The 13,248-nt window shown below is 57.5% G+C and overlaps 1 protein-coding gene and 1 non-coding gene across 2 annotated transcripts in view; one reads left to right on the top strand and one right to left on the bottom strand.

Moving 5' to 3' along the window:
• LOC136384923 (dedicator of cytokinesis protein 1-like) overlaps window positions 1-12,836 on the top strand; it is a 55,914-nt gene extending 43,078 nt beyond the window's left edge. The window contains 4 exon segments of the mRNA XM_066355573.1: window positions 1,775-1,973; window positions 5,638-5,791; window positions 7,059-7,216; window positions 11,678-12,836. Of these exon segments, the coding sequence (XP_066211670.1) occupies window positions 1,775-1,973; window positions 5,638-5,791; window positions 7,059-7,216; window positions 11,678-11,773 (607 nt within the window). The 3' untranslated portion in view covers window positions 11,774-12,836.
• Window positions 8,647-8,722, bottom strand: TRNAA-AGC (transfer RNA alanine (anticodon AGC)). Its single transcript has one exon. It is a non-coding gene; the product is annotated as a tRNA-Ala (tRNA).
• Window positions 12,837-13,248: the final 412 nt, after the last annotated feature.

Raw genomic sequence — 13,248 nt, 5'->3', positions numbered from 1 at the left:
GTGGTCCAGGAAGTCAGGCTCGGAAGGTCACTGTGAGGACAGCGAGGTCCCAAGTGCAGGCTCTGGCCGGCTCCCTGTCCCAACAGTTCGAGTGATGGGGGCTGGGGGCTGCCCTGCCACCAGGCTTTGGGGCCGGTGGGCACTGGGCCGCTAGAGAGGAGGGAGCTCTGTGGCTGCTCCTGGCTTCCTGCTGTGTGTCTTTCGATCATAGAGAAGCGATGTGTATGATCAGAAATCACAATGCAGGCGATTTCTCCTCTGTGATGGCATGACTATACCTCCTTTTCACAGACCGCATCTCTTGTGAAATACCATGTTCGTATGCTATGTTTTTTTTTAAATATATATATAGAGAGAAGATCCTACTAATAACAATAGCTTGTGTGTGAGTTAGCGCTGTAAGGAGTTAAAGCTGCTTTCGTACCTTGATCCACGTTGGTCCCATCTCCTGTCGCCTTCCTGCTGCAGAGAATGAAATGTCCATCCCGGAAGTGGACCCATTTCCTCCCCTTTCTGAGGTTTCTAGAACCAGGAACCCCCTCACCCCTGTCTTATATGAAGTGAGCAGGTTGCAGTTGTGTGTATAAGTGCACGCGCCCAGCTCGGACGTGTGCCTTACACGCCTCTCCCAGGTTAACTGGGAAGGCTGGCCATTAACCTGTTTTTGCACCACCTGGTTGGTGTCACTGAGCAGACAGGCGGCGGCGTGCTCCCTCCATCTTGTGTCTGGGGCCCTCCAGCCCACGGTGAGCGTCACCAGCAGGGGGCAGAGATCGGACCCAGGTCCTCGGTCTCTAGCTCCTCCATTCTGAAAACCCACAGGCATCTCCTGAAACCTGCAGCTGAGCCCCCCACAGAACTCTGAACTTGAAGCAACCTTCCTATCTAGAACCTTCCTATCTAGAGCCTTCCTATCTAGAACCTTCATATCCAGCCACAGAAACCTGGTCTGAATGGCGGCGCCAGAAATTCCATGACATCCGCCAACTTCCCGTTGCGTTTGTGAATATCTCAGAACGGATCGCTGCAAGGGGAGGGCTCCCCCTGGAAGCAGACCTTCCACAAGCACCTCCCTCCCACTGCCATCCACAGAAATCCCTGAACAGTGTCAGACCTCCTGTTCCCCGTTATCCTGTAACTGTGGATTTCTCCTCCCCTTTGTTGTTTCTGAGGTGCAAACACAGTCCAGCCATTGCAATTGGTTACTATGTATCTCAAGTCTCCCTCACTCTCCCTTTTTAAAATCATTCTTTCCAGGCTCAGTGGTGGAGCGTTGGCCCGGCATGTGGACGTCCCGGGTTTGATTCCTGGTCAGGGCACACAGGAGAAGCACCCATCTGCTTCTCCACCCTTCCGCTTCCCCTTTCCCTTTCTCTCTCTATCTTTCTCTTTTTCTCTTTTTCTCTCTCCCCATCCATCAGTCATGGCTCGATTGGTTCAAGCACATTAGCCCCAAGCACTGAGGATGGCTCCATGGAGTGCTAAAAATAGCTTGGCTGCCAGCATGGCCCCAGATGGGCAGAGCATCAGCCTTCGACTGGGGTTGCAGGGTGGGTCCCAGTCAGGGCACATGTGGGAGCCTGTCTCTCTTTCTCCCCTCCTCTCACCTAGAAAGGAAAAATAAAATAAGTAAAAAATAAAACCGCCCTTTCCTGTGAAGGCCGGTGGCCCCCAGGCAGCACGAGGCTTCCTGTGCGTGACTGCGCGTGTCCACGGGGTGGAGCAGCCCCTCTCCGGGGACAAGGCCCACGACTGACACCACCGTTTCCCCTAGGTTTGCCCTGGAGCCCCTTCTGCCGAAGAAAATGCACTCCCGGTCCCAGGACAAGCTGGACAAGGATGATGGGGAGAAGGAGAAGAAGGAGAAGAAGAAGGAGAAGAGGAACAGCAAGCACCAGGAGATCTTCGAGAAGGAGTTCAAGCCCGCCGACACGGTCCCGCAGCCGGCCGAGGCGGTCATCCTTTCGGAAACGGTAACTTCCGGGGGCCCCCTGCTCCTGCTGGGGCACCGCTGGGGACCGGCCTTGGCTCCGCAGTTAGTGGAGGGATTGTCCACTGGAGCTTACTGACGTGACTGCAGCATAGTCACTTAAAAATCGGGGGTCTCCCTCCATCTACCCCTCACAGAACCCGCTGCCGTAGGGCGACCAAAGTGTTTCGCGCCGCCCGCCCTCCCAAGGGGTTCGAGCGGGACCCACGTGGTCTTGGGCAACCTGGTGTCTCAGAGATGAACAGCAGTGCTGTGTTGTCGGGAAACAGTGCCCTGTGTGCCTTTTCCCTGGCCCCTTCCTGCCCGGAAGCCACGTGGCCGCCGTGACCCCCTGGTCACTCTGAGCTACCCGCTGGAGCCCTTCCTGCTGGGGTCCGCCGGCCACACGGGGTCCCCTGTTGTCTCCCCGGATCCCCTGCTCCACGCTCACATGTCTTCGCCATCTTTCAGAAGGATTTTCGGGGACTTAGCATGACACATGCTGGTTAGTGGGCGTTAAAAATAGATCCCAGGGAATCCTGTTCCCTCCGGAGTCCCTGCCGTGTGACTGCAGTGAAGCCTGCACTGCGCAAGGCTGAGCCTGGTGGGTGGGTGGGCGGCTGCTCCCGGAAGCTTCCAGAAGCTTCCGGAAGCTCCCAGCTGCGTTTTCAGCATGAGGGCAAAAACGAGGCACAGGGCAGCCCCTGGGCTGAACCCTATTTAGACAGCGCTGTTTGCAGACCGGACACACAGCAGAGCAGGGGCCCTTCCAGGCATCGAAGGTTAAGTCAGGCTTGGAGCCACCTCCCTCTAGCAACAGAAGGGCTCTGTCCGTCCGGTGGCTGTAGGTGGCCAAGACTGCGCCAGCCCTGGGCAGGAGCCCGTGACCTGCGCTGGCTGTGATTGAAGGGCTCAGAGGGGACCACCTTTAATAAGACATACTTCATTGGCTCTCACTGTCATGGACTGCAGAGGGTACGTTTCAGCCACACAGCGTGCTGCTCAGGACAGCGCTCGCCTGTCTTTGGCTGTCTAGAGCCAGAAGGCAGCAGACCCGGGAGCCGTGGTGGCCGTCAAGAGGGTGCTGCCCTTCGGAGGCCTTTCTGCATGGCTCTGACTGCGGCTGGGCCGCGGTTCACGGGGTGTCCGGGCCCAGGGGAGGGGCCGGCGGAGGCCAGCGTTCAGCATCCAGGTCTTGGTCTTTGCGGGGGATGGAGAAGCTTTGGGTGAATGAATGCACCCACATTCTCTGTCCATTGTTCTAGAAAGTCAGAGGGCAGTGACCCCACGGGGGCAGGCCAACATCCCCTTCTCTCAGCTTGGGATATAGTTCTCAACATCTCAGGGCCTCATAGTGGGGTGAGGGAATTAACAGAAACATATTTTGAATAGTTACTGAGTGCCAGACACTGTGTGAACCTTCTGTGTGTTTTTATTTAAGCTCTCTCTGAAGTTGTTAGAATCGGGGCCTCGGAAGTTGAGCCAAGCAGCTGAGTTGATCACAATTAAGTTGTGTGAAAAAAACTCTAGGGACATGCTAGGCACGAGGCCATCACTGTGCTGGCTCTGTCCCTCCCCACGTGGCCCTGATGGCCTGCAAGGACACCGTCAAAGACGGGCTGCAGTCCACACAGGGTGGGCCTCCCCGAGCTGACCCAGAGTACCCTCGGCACGTCCGCAGAAGGCTCCAGAGTCACAGCACAGAACCTGGACCCTCCTGCGGCCTCTGACAAGCCTCCCAGTGACCATGTGGCTCGGAGCCAGGACTTCTGACCTCTCGCTGGGGGCAGGCTGTCCTCGGTCCAGCCCAGCTGTCAGTCTGTGCACAGGGCAGCCTCCGCCTGCAGGTGACAGGTGTCGGAGAGGTCAGTGAGTCGTTAGGCAGCCGGAGTCCAGCCACAGTGTGGCTTGGATGGGCCAGGTGCTGCAGGGCTGAGCCAGTGGTCCGGGCTGGGGCCCCCCAGACTCCACACCCGGGAGGCTTCCTGCAGCGGGAGCAGCGGCCCTTTTGCCGGGATGAGCGGGTGAACCCTCAGGTGCAGTTGGCATCTGACCCCTGGAGCAGCCTGTGTCTCCAGAGTCAGCAGGATGAGCTCCTCCGGGATGCGACAGGGCAGATGGGAGAAGTCCCTGCTGCCAGGCCACTGTCACCGTCACCCAGGAGAGCGCAGCGCTGCTCCAGGCCTTCCCAGACACCCCACACACACACACGACAGCACTTCTGCCCAGGATGGTGACATCTGCTCCGGAAGTCAGCCTGTGGCCCGTGTCCCCTCAACCACCCCACCTCCCAAACGGCTTAACCCTTCCTCCCTCCTGCCAGCCTCAGGAGCCTCCCGACGGGCCCTGCCCTCGCAGGCCCCTTAGATGGCACGCTCATACCCCCTGCCCTCGCAGGCCCCTTAGATGGCACGCTCATACCCCCTGCCCTTGCAGGCCCCTTAGATGGCACGCTCATACCCCCTGCCCTCGCAGGCCCCTTAGATGGCACGCTCATACCCCCTGCCCTCGCAGGCCCCTTAGATGGCACGCTCATACCCCCTGCCCTTGCAGGCCCCTTAGATGGCACGCTCATACCCCCTGCCCTCGCAGGCCCCTTAGATGGCACGCTCATACCCCCTGCCCTCGCAGGCCCCTTAAGATGGCACGTTCATACCCCCTGCCCTTGCAGGCCCCTTAGATGGCACGCTCATACCCCCTGCCCTCGCAGGCCCCTTAGATGGCACGCTCATACCCCCTGCCCTCGCAGGCCCCTTAGATGGCACGCTCATACCCCCTGCCCTTGCAGGCCCCTTAGATGGCACGCTCATACCCCCTGCCCTCGCAGGCCCCTTAGATGGCACGCTCATACCCCCTGCCCTCGCAGGCCCCTTAGATGGCACGCTCATACCCCCTGCCCTCGCAGGCCCCTTAGATGGCACGCTCATACCCCCTGCCCTCGCAGGCCCCTTAGATGGCACGCTCATACCCCCTGCCCTCGCAGGCCCCTTAGATGGCACGCTCATACCCCCTGCCCTTCCTGGGGGGGGGGAGTCAGAACCCCCCCACTTTTCTGCTGGTTAATGACATATCGAGTCACTCCTGCCTTAGAGTAGTTTGAAATGCTTGTGACCCTCAAGGCCTAATAGCCTGAGACTGAGGTGTAGGAAATCTATGAATAAAATTCCCTGATGTCACAGACATGTCTGTGGGGACTGCTGAGACAGAGTCCCCCAGACCAGGGCTCGGACGGCAGAAGCGCACTGTCTCCCGGGCCGAGGCGGGCAGTCCGTGACGAGGCTGTCGCCCGACGGGCTCCTTCTGAGCTCTGTGAGGCACGGTGGGCGCAGGGCCTCCCGCAGCGTCTGGGGGTCGCCAGTCACCTCGGGGTTCCTTGGCTTGTAGAAGCACCCCCCCGACCTCTGCCTTCGTGGTCACATGTTGTCCCCCTTGGTGTGCACGTGTCTGTGTCAGAGCCCCCCTTCTGGTAAGGACGTGAATCATAGTGAACTCGGGCTCACCCGGCTGACGTCTTAACTTGATCACCCGCAGAGGCCCCTTTTTCCAGGACAGGTCACGTTGATGGGCACGTGGGGTGTGGGGGTCAGCACTTCAACATAGGAATTTTGAGGTGTCACGCGTAGGCCAAGACAGACCCTAACTGTGCTCTTTCTGTCCCCCCAACACAGATAAGTCCCCTGCGGCCCCAGAGGCCGAAGAGCCAGGTGATCAACGTCATTGGGACCGAGAGGCGCTTCTCGGTGTCCCCCTCCTCGCCGCCCGCCCAGCAGACACCCCCTCCAGTCGTGCCGCGGGCCAAGCTCAGCTTCAGCCTCCAGCCCAGTGAGTGGGCACTCTCCTGGGCACGTCCTGGGCCTCCCCCCTTGGTCAGAGCCTCTAGAGTTAGACCCACTTCCTCCCCAGGCAGCAGACAGACGGTATCCACGGGCAACCGCCTTACTTCCTCCAGTGTCCCTCTCAGGACAGCAGCACGTCAGGCCAGAGCGTTGTCCTGGGCTCCCCGAGTTCCCCGCCAGGGCTCTCAAAACCTCCTGTGTGCTGGGGGAGAGGGGCGGGGAGGGGCAGCTTGCCTTCTGTGGGGAGACTCTGTGTTGGGAGAGAGAAGAAAGTTGTGGGAATAACGGTGATGGAGGCGAACGTTCTAAATGTAACAAATGCCACTGATTTTACACTTAAAATAGACACAGATGGCAAATGGTATGTTACATTCATTCTGCCACAGTGAACACGACCAGCCAGCCGTTCCCGGGGGCAAGCCTTCGATCAGAGGCCCCCGGTCGGTCCCCTCGGGGCCCCCACAAGGCCACGTGTGCTGACCCGGCTCTTCCTGGGGGTTGGTTCCTCAGGAAGGGTGTTCTCATCCGATGGGTCACCAGGAGAACTAACTCTGAAAGAAAGGGACCCATCAGCCAGCATGTCCATTTTCCTCCCTTTGAAAGGAAAACAGAGTTATTTCTAAGAGTTTCAACAAGGGCCGAAGGCCTTCGCGACTGCTTTTCCGTCTGCAAAGGGCCACCTTTTCCATCCACTTGTGAAAAGATCGATTGTCCCTCTTGCGGCTTGTTGAAAGCCTGCTCCTGCTCATGTAACTTCATTTTGTACAATCATGGCTTTTCCTGTCGAGAGAGAGAGAGACCCGCATGGTGGCAGCGGGCCGTGCGATGACTAGGTCTGGCTGAGGGTGCTGCCCAGGTAGTCACTGTGCAGGGCTGCTGAGCCCTGGCTGCCCTGGGAGCATGGCAGGTGGAGATGGTCCTCGTGACACCCAGCTGTTTAAGGAACCCGGAGAGGGACCGGAGGTGGCCCTGCCGTGACATGGCTGTGTCTACAGAGGATCCAGGCTCTGGGTTTAGTGCCTTAAGGTACCTGATGTTCCTGTTCTGGAACATGCCCGTGGGACAGGACCCCGGGCCCTGCCCTCCCCACACCCCTCGCTCTCGCCTCTGCCCCGCTGACAGGCATCTCTGCGGGATCTAGCGTTTCTGCCTCCCTCCCGCTCCGGGCAGACTGGGCAGACCGGGCAGCCGCCGCCCCTGCGCACGCCCCCAGCGGGGATGTGGGTCTGATGCTCCATCCGTCGGCATTCCAGGTTTGGAGCTGAACGGCATGACCGTGGCCGGGGTGGACGTGGCCGACCTCCCGCCGCCTCTGCCTCTCAAGGGCAGCACGGCCGACTACGGGAACCTGATGGACCACCAGGACGTGGCGGGCTCTCCGCCGCCCCCGCCGCCCCCGCCTCACCAGAGGGTAAGTCGGGGCCCGAAGCGTGCGGTGTCGTGGCTCTGCCTCCACAGAACCCAGCTCCCTCCTTCCTGACGTCAGCGTGGGGACTGGGGTTACTCTGACTTCGGGGAGCAGGAGGCCACCGTGATCACAGCTCTGGGTCTCGGTGGTCGGTGGTTTGGTTGTTATGGCAACAGAGGGACAGTCAAGGGGGAGCGACGTGCCTGGCAGTGAAGCGAGGAACCGGCCTCAGGACCTTGGAGGGCTCTCCACTCCAGGTGCAGTGCTGGTGCAAGTTTGATTGTGAAGAGTAGCTGTTCCGTGATGAGCTCTGACTGTTTTAACAAGTCGGCTGATGTTTAACAGTGTCCCCCTCCCACTGGCCGCCCCCGGGTGGAGACAGGCAGTCACCCTTCAGAGAACGCAGGAGTTGGCTCTAATTTGGGCAAAGACCAGATCCCTGAGACCACTCAGCCCTGGTCGGCCGTGCCTCCCTGGGACCCCCACCCTCCCCAGGTGGATTTGGGTGCTGGAGCCCTCGGCAGTGCTGGGTCCCCGAAGCGGACACCCTCTCCACACTCTTAACACTTGTTATTGATCTTCTCTGATGTGCTCACCGCTCAGTGGCGTAGCGGCCTGCCCACTAATGCAAATATGAGCTGAAGGTCTTCCCATGCCATTTAAACCAGCGCCTCTGATACCAGCCGACAGACCCAGGAACATTCTTTGGAGGTCCACCACGCTTCTCTTCTCCGGGCTGCTGTTGCACGTGGCTCTCGGTGGCTCAGCAGCCTGGCTGTGTGCGGAGGCCAGCATGCCGTTGAGGGGCGGGCGGGCGGGGAATGACCAGGCGGCCGGGAGAGCCCCATCCAGGGTCGCCCCCGGCACACTGAGATCAGCCCAGTCTGGAGCGGGAAACACCCCGCTCACATCTTGTGTGTCTGCCCCGACTCCAGCATGGCCATGTGCAGCATGGCCACAGAACTCCCGGGGGGCAGGAGAAGTGAGGTCCTTATGTGGCCGTGAGCTTTTTGTAACGGGAGACCTGCTTTTTTCCCCTTAAAAAGCAGTGTTCGTCCTTCTACAAGCTTTTACTTTCTTGTTCCGGGGGTTTTGTTGTTGCTGTTTTTTTTTTTGTTTTTGTTTTTGTTTTTTCTGAAGCTGGAAACAGGGAGAGACAGCAGACAGACTCCCGCATGCGCCCGACCGGGATCCACCCGGCACGCCCACCATGGGGCGACGCTCTGCCCACCAGGGGGCGATGCTCTGCCCATCCCGGGTGTCACCATGTTGCGACCAGAGCCACTCTAGCGCCTGAGGCAGAGGCCAAGGAGCCATCCCCAGCGCCCGGGCCATGTTTGCTCCAATGGAGCCTCGGCTGCGGGAGGGGAAGAGAGAGACAGAGAGGAAGGTGCGGCGGAGGGGTGGAGAAGCAAATAGGTGCTTCTCCTGTGTGCCCTGGCCGGGAATCGAACCCGGGTCTTCCGCACGCTAGGCCGACGCTCTACCGCTGAGCCAACCGGCCAGGGCTGTTGTTGCTGTTTTTATGGGGACGTTTTCAGAGTGTTCCGCAGAGTGTCTGCTACTCTCGCTGTGAGGGGGGCTTACTGCCGTCTTTGTGGCTGACTGCTTGCTGTTGTGGAAGAACACCAACCCCAGCGTGGGCTTCATCTCTGAGGCCAGAGGGATGGCTGTCCTGTGGCCGCAGTGGCTTTCAGTGTCCCTCTGTCCCTAGAGGTGCCGCGATGGGGAACGGGCCCTCGGCTACCTAACGATGGCTTTTCAGAAGCTGGAATTGTTGGTTGCTACCATGGAAACTGACCAACTAACTCTAAGTTGATTTCCCGAGGCTCTTTGCTCTGGGCTTCTTGTTGGACTTACCTGCCACGTAACCACGTGTTCAGGTGACACGGCTGTGGGTGCGTGTGTCGGGATTAGTTGGAAGCCCGCTGTGTTCCCGGAGCGCGTGGCAGGGCTCCCTTTGCCAGCAGGCTGTTGTAGGGTCGTTCCTCTGCCACGGGGTGATTGGTTCACAGCCCGCCACGCTCAGAGCTCGGCCGTGGGCTTGCCGTCCACTCCATCTCTAGTTGTTGCCACTTGAAGCTGTCATCTCTTGCAAGATGTCTCTCACACCGGCAGCGGGTGCTGTCCTGGTGCTTATCGGTGACAGACCACCAGCTCGCCCCGGGCAGGAAGGACTTCTGTGGCACATGCCGCCCCCGGCGGCACTCACGGGCCCTCCCCTGCATGCCATTGACCCATTCCTTGTGTTTTGTGCCCATCTCAGCCTGTCAACACCAACGTGGGCATAGAATTCCAGAGATTTTGGGGGAAAAAATAAAATAAAAGACTTGTTACTTGCCTGACCTAGCAATGACAACATATCGGAGGCCACTCCAAAAGGTCGCGGGTAGAGAGAGGAAGGGCAGACCACAGACGGGGGCCTGGGTATCTCCTTTGTACAGGGGTCCCACATAGGGCCTAGGGTTTCAGTGGGCTCACTCTTTGTTGGTGAATTTAAAAGAGGAGAATGGGAATTGAACCATGAAAGATAAAAGAGTGAGCCAAAGGGTTCATTATGAAAGTCAGTCAAGATCCCTGACTCTGAGGGCTCCCGTGGGGCAGCCCCCTGGCTCTCGAGGCTGCGGCGCTGGCCACGTGTTGGTTCAGAAAGCTTTCTCGGACGTGGCTGCCTCAGTATTCGAGGCGTCACTCTGGTGCTTGAGATACAGGGTAGGGGAATACAAGACCCATCAAACACTGTCCAGGCTTGAACCTCACCCTGCAAACAAACAGTCGTCTGTCAGACCTTGAAGGAGGTGTTTCTTTGATCTTACCAATTTAAAAATCTATGCTCGTTACTTCCCCTTTCTATGTGGTCTGAATACCACTACACCAGTCTATCTCCCCACCCTTTCTCTCCTCCGTGTGCCCTGGACTGCAAATGCGGAGTGAGTCCGGGCCCTGAGCAAGAGACAGCAGCGTCAGCGTTCTGTCCTGGAAACTCTACACATGGACCCAAATGTAGCCTTCCGCGAGAGGCTGCTAAATCCTCTGTCACCCTTAATTAGATGGTGGTACTCTGTGATTTCATCCGGCTTGGTCTGCTGATGTTGTACACCCACCTATGTGGTCAGCTCATCTGTTTGTTCATCCATCCACCCATCCAATCCATCCATCCATCCATCCACCCTCCCATCCGTCTGTCCATCCATTCACCTGTCCATCCCTCCATTTGTCCATCCATCTATCCATCCACCTATTCATCCATCCATCCATCTATCCATCCATCCACCCATCCACCCATCTACCCATCCATCCACCCATCCATCCATCCATCCATCCATCCATCCATCCATCCATCCATTCATCCACCCATCCACCCATCCACCCATCCATCCATCCACCCATCCACCCATCCATCCATCCACCCATCCATCCATCCATCCATCCATTTATCCACCCACCCATCCATCCATCCATCTATCCACCCACCCATTCAGTGATTCACTGACTCACTCATTTATCTCTTTGGCCACCTCGTAGGTGTACAGCTTCTGTGTGTCAGCTGCCTGTAGTGGGGAAGGGTTCAAAAGCAATCGGGAGCAGCCCCCCCCCCCCCAGTCATTTACCAGTACCTGACGTTCCCTTTATAGAACCCAGTTATTCACTTTTACGCTTCTAAGTTCATTCTCAGGGAAACTCTCGTCCTTGGGCCAAATCCAGCCTGCCCACCTGTTTCTGTAAATAACAGTTTATGGGGACACAGCTGCACCCTTTCTTTATAGGCTGTGCTTTCCTCCGGAAGAGCTTACACAGCTCCCTAACCGGGTTCATGCCCTCTGGTTGCAGTCTCAGAAGAGACCGTGGATGAAGCACTATCTTGTACATGGGCCCCTTGGAGCGGCTGCAGGTGCTGTCACAGCTCGGCCAGCACTCCCTTCTGTGGCCTTTACCGTTTCGAAAGCTGGGGGGGGGCGTCTCTTCCACCCCCGAGAGCATCTCCGAGGACTGGTCTGCCCCTGACCAGTTTACGGGCATCGACAGGGACGGAGGGAGGGGCCGGTGGGTGCTTATCGAGGAAGGCTGTGTGGTGACACCATCAGGCAGCCTGGTGGCCCCGGGCCCTGCTTTGTCCATAGTCACTGGCTCTTAACCAGTTCTGAAATCAGTCCTTTTCCAGAGGCCCTAGATCAATGGCACCTACCTAGATTTAAAGCCACCACACAGAGAGCAGTGGCTGTCCATATCGGGGGCTGCGTAGACCACTGATCTGCTTTGTGAGAAGTGGTTAATCAGAGATACCAGTAGCCCAGTCCTGAGTGCTGCACCCTGCCAGCCCATGCCCCATGGAGAAGGCAGGTCCCACCCAGAGAAAGGCCATCTGTGGCTCCCTGCGGTGCTGCCAGGACAGACCCCGCCTGGAGACCATCGCTCCCGCTGACCTCAGTAACGTGCTCTCTCCCTCGCATTCCTGTCTTCCAGCACCTGCCGCCCCCGCTGCCCAGTAAAACCCCGCCTCCCCCCCCTCCGAAGACCACGCGCAAGCAGACGTCAGTGGACTCCGGGATCGTGCAGTGAGGAGGCGGGCGCGCTGCTGAGAGCAGGCGGCCCTCTTTCCTCGCCCGTCCTCTCCCATCTCTGGCGTCTACCTCGTCTCGGACCCATGACATCGGACATTTAGGGCGATCGCCCTACCTTACAAGGAGATCGTTCTCAGCGTGGCAGCGTGTGGCCTTTAGTATTGGGGAGCGAGGCAGATGGACATAGGTCTGGGGCATCCTGGAGAGTTTATCAACATCAAGGGCTTCTGACTGTGTCACCCCCCCACCGAGAGAGCCTAAGTCTTGCCCCAAAGCCCTTTCTTTTTGTGCCAAATGACACCTTCACCAAGAGGCAGGTTGAGCCGAGTGGAGCGCGGTGGGAGAAGCTAGGCGGTGGCCCCTGAGAACAGCACGGCCCCTCACGCTTCCAAACCTCCTTCTCTGCGGCCGGGGCCCCAGCGTCCACGTGTGGGACATTGTGTCCAACCCTCCTCGCTGCAGCTCAGGGTGGGACTTCTTGTTGGCTGAAAGTCTCTTCAACCTGCATCAGACCATTAAGGTCAGCCCTTTGAGCAAGTTCCTGGTCCCCTGTGGTATAATTTAAAATAGGGTATTTCTCAGCTACTGAACAGTTACTAATTTATGGGAATGGAAACACCATTAAGAAATACTGGATCAAGTGGAAAAAAATAACCATGAGTCTAGGAAGATCGGCCTTCTTTCTTCTTAAATAAAGGTCACACGGACCACAAGAGACAGGTTTTAACCGGGTGAATTCTTTTTTGTCCTCTGTACAGAAGTGTGTATATATGATGGTTCTTAGCACTCATTTTAATTTCTGTGGTTCTTCTGTTGATTTTAATAGGTGTCCACACATGATTCTCAATATGTGTTCTTCATTTTTAACTGCTGGAAATGTAAAAAAAAAAAAAAAAAATCCAAATTAAGTTCTGTTGTTTTATTTCTTTTTTCCAAAGCTCCGAGGTCCTGAAAATGTTGGTGAGCAATGATATTTTTAAAAAACTACTAACTTTGTATAACCTAATATTTGTATTCTGTCATCTATATTTTTGTATTCGGTATAATCACGATACCCTTCTAATAAGCTCAGAAGTTAATCATTGACAATGAAAAATAAAATTTTATTTAAAAGGACGCACAGTGTCGGGCGTACCCCATTTTTGTCCCCGATGTGACGTGCACACGTCGCTCTTGGCAGTCTGCCGTCTGAGAGGGAGAGAGAGACAGCTCCATGGCCCACCCTGAGGCGTGTGCGCCCCTCCTCAGTGCCGGCCTTTGTCATCTCAGGTTTATTGTGTCTCTGACCCGGGGCCCTGACCGAGCCCCCCACGTCCCTCTGCGCGTCTGCGGGTCCCTGCTGCCTCAGTGGCCTCTTCCTCTGAGCACCGCGGAGGTGGCTCTGTTTGTTTGGCGGGCTCTGTCCTGTAACCCGAGCTGCATCAGACTCCAGAGTTTTCTCGAGGTCCTGCGTGGCCAGAGACACACAAGGCT

This window comes from Saccopteryx leptura, chromosome 13, assembly GCF_036850995.1.
Source record: "Saccopteryx leptura isolate mSacLep1 chromosome 13, mSacLep1_pri_phased_curated, whole genome shotgun sequence".
Taxonomy (NCBI): domain Eukaryota; kingdom Metazoa; phylum Chordata; class Mammalia; order Chiroptera; family Emballonuridae; genus Saccopteryx; species Saccopteryx leptura.
This window is presented reverse-complemented; position numbering and strand designations above follow the sequence as displayed.